The 14,783-nt window shown below is 50.5% G+C and overlaps 1 protein-coding gene across 2 annotated transcripts in view; it reads right to left on the reverse strand.

Annotated features, from left to right (window-relative positions):
- COL22A1 (collagen type XXII alpha 1 chain) overlaps positions 1–14,783 on the reverse strand; it is a 293,821-nt gene that overhangs the window by 6,964 nt on the left and 272,074 nt on the right. For both annotated transcript variants that reach the window (XM_005613300.4, XM_014728097.3), the window contains 6 exons: positions 11,564–11,617; positions 9,982–10,053; positions 8,433–8,468; positions 5,289–5,333; positions 2,699–2,878; positions 950–1,016 (listed from right to left, as the gene is read on the reverse strand). In XM_005613300.4, the coding sequence (XP_005613357.1) occupies positions 950–1,016; positions 2,699–2,878; positions 5,289–5,333; positions 8,433–8,468; positions 9,982–10,053; positions 11,564–11,617 (454 nt within the window). The remainder of the gene's footprint in view (positions 1–949; positions 1,017–2,698; positions 2,879–5,288; positions 5,334–8,432; positions 8,469–9,981; positions 10,054–11,563; positions 11,618–14,783) is intronic.

Genomic DNA, 14,783 nt, shown 5'->3' on the forward strand with positions numbered 1-14,783 from the left:
AAGGATTCTGCAGCAAGGCTGCCTGCTTGTAACCCTGGTCAGACACTTCTTCGGCCTCCAGTGAGTTACTTAGCATCTCTGCTCTTAACAATTGTAGGCGCCCCATGAGATGGGTGGGATGCTTCCTCGAGTTAACATGTGCAAGTGCTCAGAACTCCACCTGACATACGGCAAGCCCTACAAGCTGTCATTATTACTATTACCTGCCTGCCCTTCTCCCTCCCTGAGCATCTGCCATGTACCAGGCTCATGCAAGACTGTGAGATTTGACAATAACTCCAATGCAGTAGGATTAAAGAGGGTTCTAGTTCCTTGAAAGCATTGTGTGTGCCTGCTCCCCACAGGGTCTTCGCACATGCTGTCCCAAAGGACTGAGGTCTCCTGCCTTCTTTCGGCTTTCATGGCCCCTCCTCCAAGAAGCCTTCCCTCATCTGTTCCCTGCCCTCTGAGCTACCTTAGGAACTGTCATCTGTCCTCTTTCGATGCCCTCTGTGCCAAATTAAATCACAGACCTTTTCTTATTGTACTGAAGCCATCTTATCTGTTTCCTTATCCACCTCTTCCCCTGGACTGTGAGTTCTGTGAGGCCCACTGCAGGCCTACCAAAATTGCTTGTTGGTTAGATAAGTGATTGAACGCACAGAATAAATGACTGATCATGGGAGAGCTGGTTCTGTTGATGGTGAGCTGCCCCTAATAGAAGTAATCAAATAGGAGTAATTCAAGCTTCACCACAGAGAAGTTTGGAGAGGGGTCTGTTGTCAGGAAGGCTGGCTGGAGCCTGCACGGTACCCCTTAATCCTGATTTCTATACCTGAGCTGCTCTTTGGGCGCCTTCCCTAAACTGAGTTGCAGAAGTACCAATGGATGAATAAAAGGACTGCTTCCCAGGCTCTTAAAAGCACCCAGGCCCACATATGACTGGCTATGATAAAGTCCAGCTACTCACTTTCCAGCTGTTTGCTGAGTTCTTCTTGGATGAGCCGCCGGAGAGTGTCCAGCGATGGAGATTCCCCCTAGGAGGAAGGGAAGGTGGAGTTATTTATCTTCCCAGTAACTCTCACCGCCCAAGATCCCTGATGGCTCAGGAAGCCAAGAGGCTCACAGGCAATACCAACCATATGTTCGTACCCCATTTTCCTAGTCCAGTCCATTACACATCTGGACTCACCTTCCCCTTACTCTGTCACCGAGGCAGCATCATCCCATTTTATGTAGCGACCTAGACTTCAGGCTCTCTGAGGCCCCTTCTGCCCCTCCCTCCACACCCTTCCCACTCTTTAGCTGTTACTCCTCCTGCACAAACCATTTTCCGAGGACTGGACCTGGGCTGTCTGCCCCCGAATCTCCCCCTGCCAAAGTCCTGTCAACCTTCAGGGCTCAGCTCACAGGATCAGATTTCATTTGGCTGTTCTGGTTCCCAGGGTCTGGTTTTCCCTGCTGTGTTCTCCTTGGCCCTACACCGGTGTCTGATACAGTCCTGGAGCTTGGTTTGGAGACGCTGATGGATCTGTGGGTCAGAGAAGCAGAGTGCTGCCTCCAGGCTCACACAGTGACATATGACTCTTAGAAGAATCTATGAAAGCGGTTGCACATCATATTGGCTCATCCCTTGTTGTCTGAGTCCTTCAGGGCGGTGTCCAGTCCCCAAGAGTGAAGGTCTTTCTGTGCTCAACTCTGCAGCCCCAGCATCCGGCATGTGGCCCAGCATGAGATGGATTCCATTCCCTTATTCTCTTTATTTTTCTAGTCAGTAATCTTTAATGATAGTCCCAGAATGTCCATTGCTACCCACAGCAGCAGGACTACGAGGACTTAGCAAGGACCCAAGGGGCCTTTGGAAGCCCACCAAGTCCTCCAGCCCCCTTCCCTGAACTTGGCAGAGAGACAGGCTCTGGCTGCCCAGCCTCTCTCAGGATGGCTGAAACTCAAGCCACCAGGAAGTGACAGACTGCAGAACATCAAAGCTGGCAGGGACCCTGGAGATCCCCTAAGCCCATGGTATGAGGACAGTGAGTGTCCCCAGAGGACATGTGGCCTGCTGAGAGGAGAAAGGGAGGGCCATATGGACTGGGCAACCCGCCCCCAGCAACACTTCCACCAGGACCAATCTTTATCTTCCTATAGCCAATGTTACAAGTTTGCGTAAAATAAGAGTTCTGCCACTAGAATAAAATTTGGTCAAAGGAAAAAATAACCCTGGTCTAAACAAGCCTTTCCTTTTCATTTGGGAAAAACAAGACCCAGAGAGAAGAGCGAGTACCCTGGGTGGGCAGGGAGAAGAGAAGCAAAGCCAGGCATCGAACTGATGGCGAGACGTCCCGAGGAGAAGCTGAGATTGCAGAGCTGGCTGCGTCTTCTCAGGTGCCCTTTGCACAGGGTTCTGGGGCAGAAGAGCTCTGCAGTCTAAGGAAGGAGGATTCCTTACACTGGGACAGGAGGTGGAACAGGAAAGGGATCTACTCTTGAGCACTTCTTAAGTTACGTGTGTTATTTCACTTCATCATCAAACAAACCTGTTAGGAGAAGATATCCTTACACTTTTTGGCAGATACGGAAGGGCAGGCTCAGAGAGGGGAAGTAACCTGCCGCAGGTCACACAGGTTACTGGGATCTATAATCTGGCCCCTCTGAAGGCCAAGCATGTCCCCTGAGGCCCAGAGGAGCCCCAAGTTTGAGGCAACACCATCATCCTTACCCTCAGTCCTGGAAATCCTGGCTGGCCTGGAGGCCCCGGGGGTCCAGCTGGTCCGTTCTCTCCAGGTGGTCCTTGGGGGCCCGTCAGGCCTGTGTGGCCTTTGTGGCCTGGAATCCCAGGGTCCCCTGGCTGACCCTTCCCACCAGGAGCTCCCTTGTCACCTTTGACCCCGGGATCTCCCTAGAAGAGGAAGGAGGCGTGTCAGTAAGCAGAGGACTGGAAGGTGCACCAGGGCAGACAGGTCTGCTGCAGCCGCAGGAGCGGGCCCCCACTTCCCTGCCTCCTGGGCCCTGGAGTGGAGACCTCAGTCCTGGCAGATGTGTGTCTCAGAGCTGGTTGTCAGACGAGGACATGGGACCCAGAGAGACAAAGCCACCTGCCCAAGGTCACACAGGCAATCTGCAGAGGACAAGAACTCCATTTCCAAATCCCTATCCCATGCTCCACCTAGTAGCACGACTCCATTCGCCACCTAGAGAAGGCCAGCCACCAAGACTGCCTGCCGGAGCTGCTGGCCCCTTTCGACCCCAGGGTGCTCTCTGTCAACTGGAGGGACAGTGGCATTCTTTAGACAGTAGCGTCTCACTCACAGGTAATCTCCCACTCCCTTCTCTCAGCTTGAGCGGGTCCATAGAGGATGACACTGCCTGGAACCCTTTTCTCCCCATCACTGATGCAAAGTTTAAAGTCCCGGATCAGTGCTTTGGGAACCACGGCAACCACAGGACCATCCAGTCTTCTGCCCTATGTGCTACTGTGTGTCTGACACAGTTGTCGGTGGGTCTGAAAATATGGTGGCCACATTAACAGCCTCGGGGTGTAACAAGGGCATGTAGCAGAGAGAGGGGAGAACAAGGAGAAAAAGAAGAGAAACAGACGGTAACTGGAAAGGTGGCGTCACTACGGCGTGACCCACAGCCCCGGAAAAGGAGGACTGTCTGGTTACGAGACATCTCCCACATGTGTGCTTAGAGGAAAAACAAAAGGAGCAAATAATGGATCAAATCTGACAGATTCTGGGGTCAATAAAAGGTGTGTGCATATTGATAACACACACACACACCCACCCGGTTCTGCATGCACAAACTCTGGAAAGATAAAAAGCAAATGCACAGTGAGGGACCCTGGGAAGCGGATGAGGACTAAACGACACGGTGGAAGGGTGCCTCCTTACTGTTGCATTCACGTTTTTCGCAATTTGCATTGTTTAACTATGTGTCTGTCTTGCTTTTACAACAACAACAACAACAAAAACCAGCAGTGAATTATTTAAAAAGTGAATGTAGCCAAATTCGAGGGGAGGTCATTTCAATTTCTCAGGTGTGACGCATTTCATGAGGTCATGGTCATCCATGCGTGGTCTTAGGTTCCAGGGCCAGTTAGGGTCCTGGTGGTCCGAGCCCCTGCATGCGAGGCCCCATCACATCTGTGGTCCAGCATTTCCTATTCATTAAACATCCCAGTATCCCTTTGCGGTGAGAGGACCCAGCCATATTTCAAATGTTCCCAGGAGTGCAGAGGAATGGGGAGCCTGACCGCTCCCTGGCAGTGTTCCACAAAACCACTTAACCAGCGAAGTCTGCTCTCCATTTATTGATGAGGTCTGAGATAAATTCATATTTGTGCTCTAATTCCCTGGCACCCAACCAAAATTCAAAACACCCCCACAGCAATAGCTCCCGGGGGCACTCGTGTGAGTGTGACACTAGCGTGGGGTACCTCAATTCCTTCTTCCTTGGCTCCATCCTCAGGAAACAACAGCCACAGGACAGAGGAATCAAAGCCACTCAGCAGGAAGCGGGGAGAGAGATGCAGAGGGGCTGAGAGTCCCTGACACTCTCTGCTTCCACTTTTCTGTCTCCTCTGGCCTGTGAGAGAAACTGGCTCCACACCCCTCCAGCTTGCAAGGAAAGCCGAGATAAATTCTCTCCAGGACCACAGAAAACAAGCCGGGGGTGGGATGTGGGGTGGCGGTGACATCCATGTTGTGCAACAGTGTGACAGAGTGATGGTTGACCAAATGGAGGACTGTGGGCAAACGAGACGTTTCATTCCTCCAAAGACAGCGGCCCCGTCATCACGAGAGTGAGAATGCTCCCCTCCCCCCACTGGCGTTTCTGCCAAAAATAATGATTTTTCCCTTGTTGTTTTTTTGGAGGAATGAAATGTAAAGAAAGGCTTTCTGAGTGTGGCGCCAAGGCAATTCATTATGGGAAAATCTGTTCCCTTGTCACCTCCAGCAAGAAATATGGCTCCCGGCAAATTGGCACTCTCTGAGCTGAGCCCGTCCTGCTCAGGCGTTGGCCCATGGAGAGAGGGAAACCTGTCAAAGTCTCGGAACACTTGCCTTTGAATTTGTAATTGCAATGATTTTACTCCTTAAAATAACTGAAAAAAAAAAAGGGAAAAAAAACAACAACATTGACTACGATAATATGGGAGGGAAAAGAGCCTCCCTTTGTGGGGCTCATGAACACAGAAGCCACCGCACCAGCCAGCTCTCCAGGCCTCGCTGGTCACTGACCACTTTGGACAAAGTCCCCTGGCCACCGTGAGAAGGTCACATTCCCTGACCACTTCCCTCACTTACCCTTTCTCCTTTGGGTCCTGCTTCTCCGGGCCTCCCAGGAACACCCTGCAATGAGATCCAAGGGAGGATGGTCATTGAACCACGGCCACTCCACCTGTGCTGGCATCTTTGCCTTTCCCAGTTCTTCCACATGATCCTGTGTGCTGAGGACAAGGGATCTCGAGAAATCAGGTCCTCCAAGAGCTCCTCGCTACTGGTCCAGACATTGCGGGCATTGGTCTCCTTCTCTCCACTCCTCCAAGGCCCACCCTGGACCAAGGGCGTCAACCCATGGGTGGGCCCTCCAGGATTCCTCCTCCACCACTCTCAGAATAAATCCCACTCCCCTTCACACACCAGGAGACCCTGCATGGATTGGTCTTCCATAAGCTCTCATTGTCCCTGCCGCTCTGGCTGGCTCTACTCCCGCCAAACCGAATGACTTATATGACTCGCTGATGCAGGGAGCATGTGGTTCTGCTGTTCCATGGTCTCTGCTGGTTGTCTTCCCTCTGCCTGTAGCAGGCCCCCCATTGGTTATGGACTGCGTGTTTGTGGTCCCCCGAAATTCATATGTTGAAGCCGTAGCCCCTATTGTGATGGTATTGGGAGGTGGGGTCTTTGGGAGGTAATTAGGTTTAGATAAGGTCATAAGGGTGTCACCTCATGATGGGATCAGGGAGGGTAGGCCTGAAGACAAGGTTGCCACTAGGGCAACTAAAGAAAGAAAGAAGGGAATCTGCAGGCATCTTGATCTTGAACTTCTCAGGCCCCAGAACTGTGAGAAATACATGTCTGTTGTCTCAGCTACTCAGTCTGTGTAATTTTATAGCAGCTGAGCTGACTAAGACACTGTCCTTCTGTCTGGATCACCAACTCCCACCTGGCCTTCAGGCCTCCCCTCCTGGAAGCCCTCCCAGACCACCCAACACTTAGGTAGGGGTCCTCTACTGTTCCCACAGCCCCTCCTGGAAGGCAGCCACGTTGGGGCCAGGGACACAGCCCTGCAGTCCCCACTGCTAGGACACGTCCCTGCTTCTCGGATCCTCTCCACCTGGAATGTCTCTTTACTCCTCTTTGCCCCGGCCGCTCTGCCACCTCCCATGCAAATTTTGGCCAATCCCTCTGGCCAGTGTTCATCCTCACACATGTATTACTTTGCCACTGGCTGACACCCAACTTCCTTTCTCTCCAGATGAGATGACAGTGGGTTCTTGTCTGCCTCCCTCTTAGACCACAAGCATTTGGAAAGTAGGGCCTGTGCGTATTCACCTCCCAACTCACTCTGCTCTCATCCCCAGCCTTGCTCTGCGCTTAGCAGGTGTTCAGAAAATACAAACTGCAGAGCTTGGAATGTGGGATCCATCAGCCGAGGGCTCATGTCCCACCTCCTGCTCCATTGACAGAAGGATTCTCTAGAGGAGAAAGTCAAGAGAGCAAATCCTCTCCAACCCTTCTGAGCTGGGGCTGAATCTGTCATTTCAGTCCCAGCTCCACTCAGGGCATCCACTTGATGCAGGGGCCACACTCGGCTCTGTGACCTCAGCAGAGGGGAGGCATGAGGCACGGCCCTTGTTTTCATGGGCTCACAGCCTGGCTAAGAGGCCGATGTGGGCATGACAAATTCTTATACAAGGCAGACAGGTCTATTTCTGTAATAGAAGTACCGAAAGTTGGTTTGGGAGCCCTGGGAGAAAGTGCATGATTCTCCGTGTTAGGAAGCACAGAACCTTGAAGGACAGATAAGATTTAACAGAGCAGAGGCACTAGGGAAAGACCCACCAGGTGGATGGAAAAGTGAGGACCAAGCCTTGTTGATGGGAACCGGGGACATGGTGTGCACAGGGCAGCAGGACACAGAAGCTCACTTTAGAAAGAGAAAGTGGGGTCCGATTGGGGAAGACCTGGGTACCTGCTCAGAGGCTGCACTTTAGCTGATAGGAAACTGGGAGCCAGAGAGTGTAGGCAGCAGTCCTCAGAAGCGAAATCTGGTAGTCTTTCCCTCCACTCAACCCAGTGAGCAGGAGGAAACAGTGACTGATCAATGAGTGAGCAATATGCCCCGTGAGTGGAAAACATGGCTGGGGCAGAGGGCAATGCTTCCCAGATATGAAGACATTTGATCTGGCTTCACGGAAGTCAGCCTCTACCCTCCCCCAGTTAAGAAAGTAACCCAAAGTCACAGAGTGAAAATGGTGCTTACTCATTCAAGAGGGAGTGTGTGGACTTTGAAATGGATAAGCGGATTACCATAGAATTCCTTTCTCGGCATTCATTCATTCTTTTACTCATTTCTCATGAAATATTTTTGGTACCTACTCTGTGCTGGGCTCGTGGGCTTGGGCAGAACAGAGCAGGGTGATAAGACAGAGGATAATGGGGTATCTTCTTTGATTTGGGTGGTCAAGGAAAGTAGACAAAGGCAACATTTCAGCACAGACCTCAGGATGAGTAGGACTGGGCTTGGGAAGGGGTGGGGAATGAGGGTATGGGCTTTGTGAAAAGAGAGCCCGTGGGAAAGAACTCGGCAAATTTCAGGAACTAAAAGGCCAGAGGGACCAGAGCTTAGAGAAGAAGAGGTAGTGAGCTGGGTCGGAGCATCTGGACTTCACTGAGAGTGCCAGGGCAGGACAGAGCTGGGGTCTGAACTGGAAATGACATGATCTCACGTGTGTTCTACAAACAGAACATGAGAACCCATCTGGCTGCTGGGCAGAGAAGGACTATAGAGGGGCAAGGTTGGGCACAAGGAAACTGGTTACGAGGTCACTGCAATCATCCAGGTGAAAGATGATGACAGACCAGATTAGGGTCCTAGTGGTAGAGATGGAGAGTTGGACAGAGCTGGGAGGTACTGTGAGTCAGCATTGTCAGCTTTTGTCAATGGATGGGATACAGAGAGATAGGTAAGTGAAAAAGATATATCAAGATGGTACCCCTGGACTGGCTATATGATTTGTGGGCCCCATGCAAAATTAAGATGTGGACCCTTGTTCAGAAGGGATTAAGGCCTTTAAGGCAGTGACAGCAGAACACTGAAGTAAGTGCAGGAGCCCTGCTAAGCGCAGAGCCCCATGAGATTGCACATGTTGCCCACCCATGAAGCTGGCCCTGTGTCTCCCACAGGAAAGGGTCACCAAGGGGAGAAGAGTGCGTGATACTTGCCTCCTTGCCTGGGACTCCTTTCTCTCCTGGCTCTCCCTAGGAAACAACAAACAAAATATCAGTTGACTCTGCAACATCAGCATATTGCAAGTAACATGACTGTTTTCAAAGCAGATATTTTTACTCAAGTCATGTTCCAGCAAAGACAACAATCAATGGTTCAGCCAACCAACGCCATCCCAAACAGGGTTCTTTGGTCCTTGGTCAGTCTGTGTAAAGGAAAGCAAAAAAAGAGTCCCAGGATGGGAAGGGTTGCCATGGGTTCTGGGCTCCTCATTTCTGGGATGGCTGTGACTCCCCCAAGAGGGCCTCTGGGATATCACTTTGACAAATCATCTAATTGTGGTAGGAAGGCCTCTCTGAGAAGCACGCACACAGTGTGTGATATAACACACCAGTAAAACTCTGGGCTCTGGAGTCAGCCTGTCTGGTTCAAATCTTGGCTTCTCCACTTACTGGCTCTGTGCCTCAGTTTCTTCCTCAGTAAAATAGGAATGGTAGCTGTACCTTGCCGACAAATGATCTGCTATTACTGTGAGTAAAGGAATAATTGTTGCAATGAGTCTAGAAGAGTAGGTACCTGGTAGCTCCATGGCAGCCAGGTTATTAATAATGGGATGGAGGAAGCGGCGGGGGCCTTTAACAGTTGGGCAACTGAATGAACAAGATCAAGTAAAGATCAGTGGACAGAGCCATGTTAGGGTGAAAGGGGTCATGTCGAGTGGCTGCGCTGGGCTGGCAGTGGGGCACCCTCGGAGTCAGAATTAAACTGGAGGGGGATGGACAGGAACATGGGAAAGTTTCTACTCTCGCATGTTACATACCACCCTCATTCAATGGTCAGCAGCCCAGGGTGTGGACTGTAGCATGCAGAATGCACCAAGGGGCTTGGTTGGAAATATCTGAATCCCGCAGCATTCCTCTGCCCAGAAACCTGGCAAAGATCACCCTACAGCTTCTCTGCATCATGCTGTCAAGTGAGGAGACCTAGACTCCAGAGCCAGCTGGAGCACAGACTGACCATGCAACCTTGAATAAACCACCTACGTGTTCTGCTCCTACAACCCAAACTTGCTCATCTGTAATATGATTTTGAAGGGTCCCTGAAGTTCTTAGGATCATTATCACCACCAATACCCGACCACGGCCATCATTCAATTATTTTATATTTCTTGATCACCTGCAATGGGCTGGGCACCATTGCCAGTCCCTTTACATAAATCATCTCACCTAGTTCTCAGAGGAAAGTGCTGCTTTATACCCATTAGAATAATGAAGGAGCTAAGGCACAGAGGTTATAAGACTTTCCCAAGACCTCTGGATCAGAAAGCAGTGGGGCTGAGTCTCCCACGCAGGTGTGACATCTGGTTCACATTGTAGCCAGTGCACTCCACTGTCTCCCAAACCATGATGCAACTTTGACCACACACCAGCCCACTGTAATCTGAGCAGATGGACCTGAGGACACAGGAGGCGGCAGGAAATGTACTGAAGGGGAATCTCACATCTAGAGTCAGTCATCTTGGCCCCCATCAGAGCGTCTGCTTACCGAAGGACCACGGGGACCCAGGAAGCCAGGGAGCCCTGGGCTGCCATTTTCTCCTTTGTTTCCTTTCTGGCCCTGCAGAGAGAAAACAAGGAATTAATTCTTCAAGGTCAAGTGCCACCTCAAGAAGATTCAGAAACCTCATAACCCTTCTGTACTCTGAAGGCCTGAGACATCAACAAAATAGAATACCTCTTTCCTGTAATGGAGGGGAAGAGGATAGGGAGAGACTCAGGGTATTCTGAATCCTGATAGCGCTGTCATGGAGTTGGAGAGCAAGACGAGAATCTCCCTGTAAACCATTGATGGCCTTTCCATTCAAAGCAACAGAAACAAAATGGGACAGATAAAAAACACCCCGGTGTGTGTGCCCCTCAATTAGCCCTCCAGTAAAGCAGCAGACTTCTTCCCAATAGGACACTGGGGCTCATGGTTTGGTAGGATCACTTTTTTGAAAAAAGCCTTGGGGAATCTTTCAGCTCCAACCTTTCTGGGATGCCACCATATGTGGTTCAGCTCTTCTGGGACCAGCTCTGCATGGGGAGTGAATCCAGCCACATGACCCAATCCCATCCCATCTGCTCGGTCTCCCCAGCAGTGACAAGCCTCATACCATGGCTCCCAAGGAACTCATTACATTAGCTAAGGAGCTAGACTCCTTTGGCACAGCTGGCCCTGGCCCAACAGGAAGATGGGTCTCCACTAGGATCACCAAATGCTCAGTTTGCCTGGGAATGATGGGTTTCCCAGGATCTAGGATTTTCAGTGCTGAAACCAGGAAGATTCCTGGCAAACCAGGATGGGCTAGTCACCCTAACTTCCACAGTGACAACAGTTAGTTGGCCGGACTAGTCTGCCATTGCCTACTGCAATTGTTGCTTGACTATCACACATGAGGGTGGTCTTCTCAATGGGGCTGCCAACTTTACCAAATAAAGATACAAGAAGGCTCAGGTGGGAGGAGACTAGTGGACAGGCTTTGACCTACCCAACCCTAGAATCCATCAGAGACCCATCTTCCCCACCTCATCTCCCCATTTAGCAGACCTGAAACCCAAATCCTGAATCCTCTATCCAGTGCCCATGACTTTACTGACTACTCATGGCTCCCTCTTTCTACTACCTATCCATTCTTCCTTCTCACTCTCCCCATCCCCCACCTCTCAACCTGCAGTAGGACCCTCTCAGATAAATCTGTACTATACCCATTTCCCATGTTGCACAGTTACCCTATCATCTGAGATGGGAAAAGTTGGTGGGCCTGACCCTGTCCTTCCACCCTCTAAAAATATCAAGCAACTACCATGCAACCTTATTATATATATTTTTTTGGTCTTTAATAGTTTTGTCCCTTTGGGTGCCTATCGTTGTGGACAAGAGAGCCAAGTACGTGATCATATGTATTTCAAACTCCGGAAGAAAAGTCTTTCCTGGATCCTCTTGCCTCCAGGCAATTTCTACCATTCAAACCCCATATTTTCCCACCAGTGCCTTGAGGGCTGGAGATCAGACAACTTGTGATATGAGCCAAATCCCCTTTCAAATCTTGCCTGATTGCACCCTGCAGCTGTGGAAGAGTACTCACTGGGCTTCCTGGGGTTCCAGGGTCCCCTGGAGATCCAGGTGATCCATTCTTACCCTGGTGGAAGAAACACAAGTAACAATTCTGCCAGGACTCTCTGCCAGAGTGTCACAGAGCAGGATGGTGGAACAGAGAGATTGCCAGACGTGGAGAACTTGATTCACATCTAGGACTGTTACTTGGATCAGTACGGCTCTCAGTAAACCACTTCATTACTCAAAAGAGGTTTTGCAACTTGTAAAAGAAGCTCATAATATTTAATTCATAATACTGTTGTGAAATTAAATTAGTCCACGTCTATGAAAAAGCCTAGCCAGATGATTGCTGCCCACAGCACAGGCACAGTAAACAATCAAGACCACATTCATTCATTCATCCATTCATCCTTCCACTCAGACACCATCTTAGAGAACAAACAAACCATCCAACACAAAAGTGCTCACGTCACTGCAGCGCTGTTCTCAGCCGAGAATGTGTCCTTGTGCTGATCTCATGTTACTCTTCCACTAGGGGCATCATTATATTGAATAGATGAGGATACTGAGATGGAGGAAAAGTAGCTTGCACGGAGTCATGCGGCTACTAAATGGAAGGTCTATTCACTCCAGGATCCAGGACTGACCCTCACAATTCCAACACTCTCTAACTTGATGAATATTTTGTGCACATTCGTAATTTTGATAAACACATTTAACCAATAAGATCCCTGCTGGCACAGAAAATCAGAAAGTTCAACAATTCACCTAGCTACCATCTTTGAGAATCAAACAAATTCCTAGTAAGCCTAAAATTCCCAGCTCAACTCCACCAGGCTGAGTTGGTCACTTCCTCTGCCCACCACTTTCCTCCCTCTCAGGACTTTCTGCCACTGGCTGTGTCTTTACCTGGCTCTCTTCCCCACCAGGAGTAACCCAAAGGATAGTCTGTGCCTAGCTTCTCTCTATATGCCCAGCATCGAGCACAATGCCAGATAGAGGGGAGGCTCTGTGCTAGATGAATGAACCAAGAACATCATAGGAAACCACTCTCCATTGATCTTTAACCAAAAGATGCTAATGCCCTATAATCTGTGAAGCATGCATTCACAAATACGCCAACTTTGTGGACACACATGACAGTAAGAAGAAGCTAATACTGCCCAGGCACTTCCTACATGCCAGGTTTCATATGCATTAACTCACTTATTGCTCACAGCAGACATAAACACCACCATTTTACAAATGGGGAAGCTGAGGCACAGAAATGCTAAGCAAGCTGCCTGGGACAGAAGTAGAGGAGCTGAGGTTTGAACCCAGGTGGCACTGACCCCATCTCATGCTAGCCCACCCTCATTAAAGCTGTGGCTTGTTGGTTAGTGATCACAAATAGGGCTTCTACCTTGTGCCTCAAAAGTGCATGTGTGGTCATGGGTGACTCATGTGCCTCACCTCAATGGATCCTGCCAGGAATCATGTAGGGTAGATGTCTTTATCCCCATGTTACAGATGAGGAAACTGAGGCACAGAGCAAGCACAGGACCTGCACAGGATCTCCGAGCCTGCAAGCGTTGATACCAAGGAGCCAGCTGGTATCCGACTGCTCCCAGCTCCTCCCTTCCAGGGAAGGCTGCACCATGGCTCCTCCCTGTACCTCCCTCCACCCACCCACTAACCCATCTGTGTCCCTCTAAAAATATGCACCTTGGCTCATCCCTATGGTAATTATATCTCTCCTCCTTCTCCCTCTGGTCCTCTCTGTTTTCAGGGAGGATAAGGGCCAAGACACATTAGCACACGGTGCCAACACAGGCGGATGTGCACAGAAGGAGGGGGGGCTCTGGGTGGCCACCTGTCACCTGTCAGGGTGCTGGAGGCTGATTGGGGCTGGGACCTGGCCCCCACCTGGGCTTCTAGCCACTCCTCCGTCCCCCTTGTCTTCATGGAACCCCTTGGTCTCTGTGACTCTCAGGAATGAAGGCCACACTCCCCGCCCCCATGGCTCTGAGCTCCAAATCCCTGCTCCAAGCCCCTCTCCCACCAAGGGGGATTGTTCTGAGAAGGAAATTTAGCACACACAGGCCCAGGGAAGTGCTTAAGCTGCAGACTCTTGAACCAGACTGCTTGAGTCCAAATCCTGGCTCTGTCACTTACTCGCTGTGTGAGCTTGGGCAAGTTACTTAACCTCTTTGTGCCTCCACTTCTCATCTGTGAACTAGGACACAACAGCACGTGCCTCACACGATTTGGGGAGAACTCAGTGTGTGGATTATGCCAATGCCAGCGCAGTCCCTCGGACTGGACTCTGCCGATATTTCCTGGAAGCACCTCATATATGTCCTGTGTCGGGTTCAAGGTCATGTGAACCTGCGGAGGTTGCTGGGACCTTCTCTTCACTCGGGAAAGCACCTCAGTTCCGACTGAGGAGGGTGAGGTTCTCAGAGAAATAACCTGGAACCGCTCTAACGTGTTCAAGAAAATAAGCATCTGGTGAACTTTAGCAGTGTATTGTTGGTTACAAGTTCCTGATGCTGCATCTCAGAATTGATGGGGACAAAGTAGAAAACCACAAAACTGCCTTCGGGGACCTCGGGCCTTTGGGGCCAAGCCCTGCCTGCTGCGTGTGGCACGTGAGGCATTTCGCAGCCTCACCCAGGCCTGCTGCCCGCATCCTGGAGCCCTCACTGTTCCCAAAATCTCCTTCCCTTTCCCTCTTGTGTAACTTGAATGCATCTGCATTCATCAAGGATTTACTGAGTGCCCTCTTGGAGGGAAACAGAGCAAAGACATTCTCTTCCTCCGGGAACGAGACCAGCACGGGGCCCAAGGATGCTCACTACTGGGCTCCTTCTGAGTGCTGGGTACTGTTCTATCACTTCACCAGGTTAACTTGCTGGATTCTTACAATTTCTCCCCATTTTACAGATGAGGAAACCAAGGCCCGAGAGAAATGGAGAAACTCACCCAGTCCACAAGACGAGCTGGAGGAGAGCCAGGAATGGAGCCCACATGGCTCAGCTCCAGAGCTCAGATGTGGAAGCCAATGAGGGGCCAGAAGGGGCCCCACTCAGGTGCCACTCCATGCCTGGGGCCTCCAGAGCACTGCTTCTCCACTTTTCTGTCATTATACCCCCTGTCCAGGTGCCTATTCAGACCTCTTCTGTCTAATTGCCCCATATGAAATTTTAATACCACAAGAGTACTCTATATCTGCTGCCGTTCTGTGTGCGTATCTGTGTTTGACACAT

This window comes from Equus caballus, chromosome 9 (assembly GCF_041296265.1).
Source record: "Equus caballus isolate H_3958 breed thoroughbred chromosome 9, TB-T2T, whole genome shotgun sequence".
Taxonomy (NCBI): Eukaryota; Metazoa; Chordata; class Mammalia; order Perissodactyla; family Equidae; genus Equus; species Equus caballus.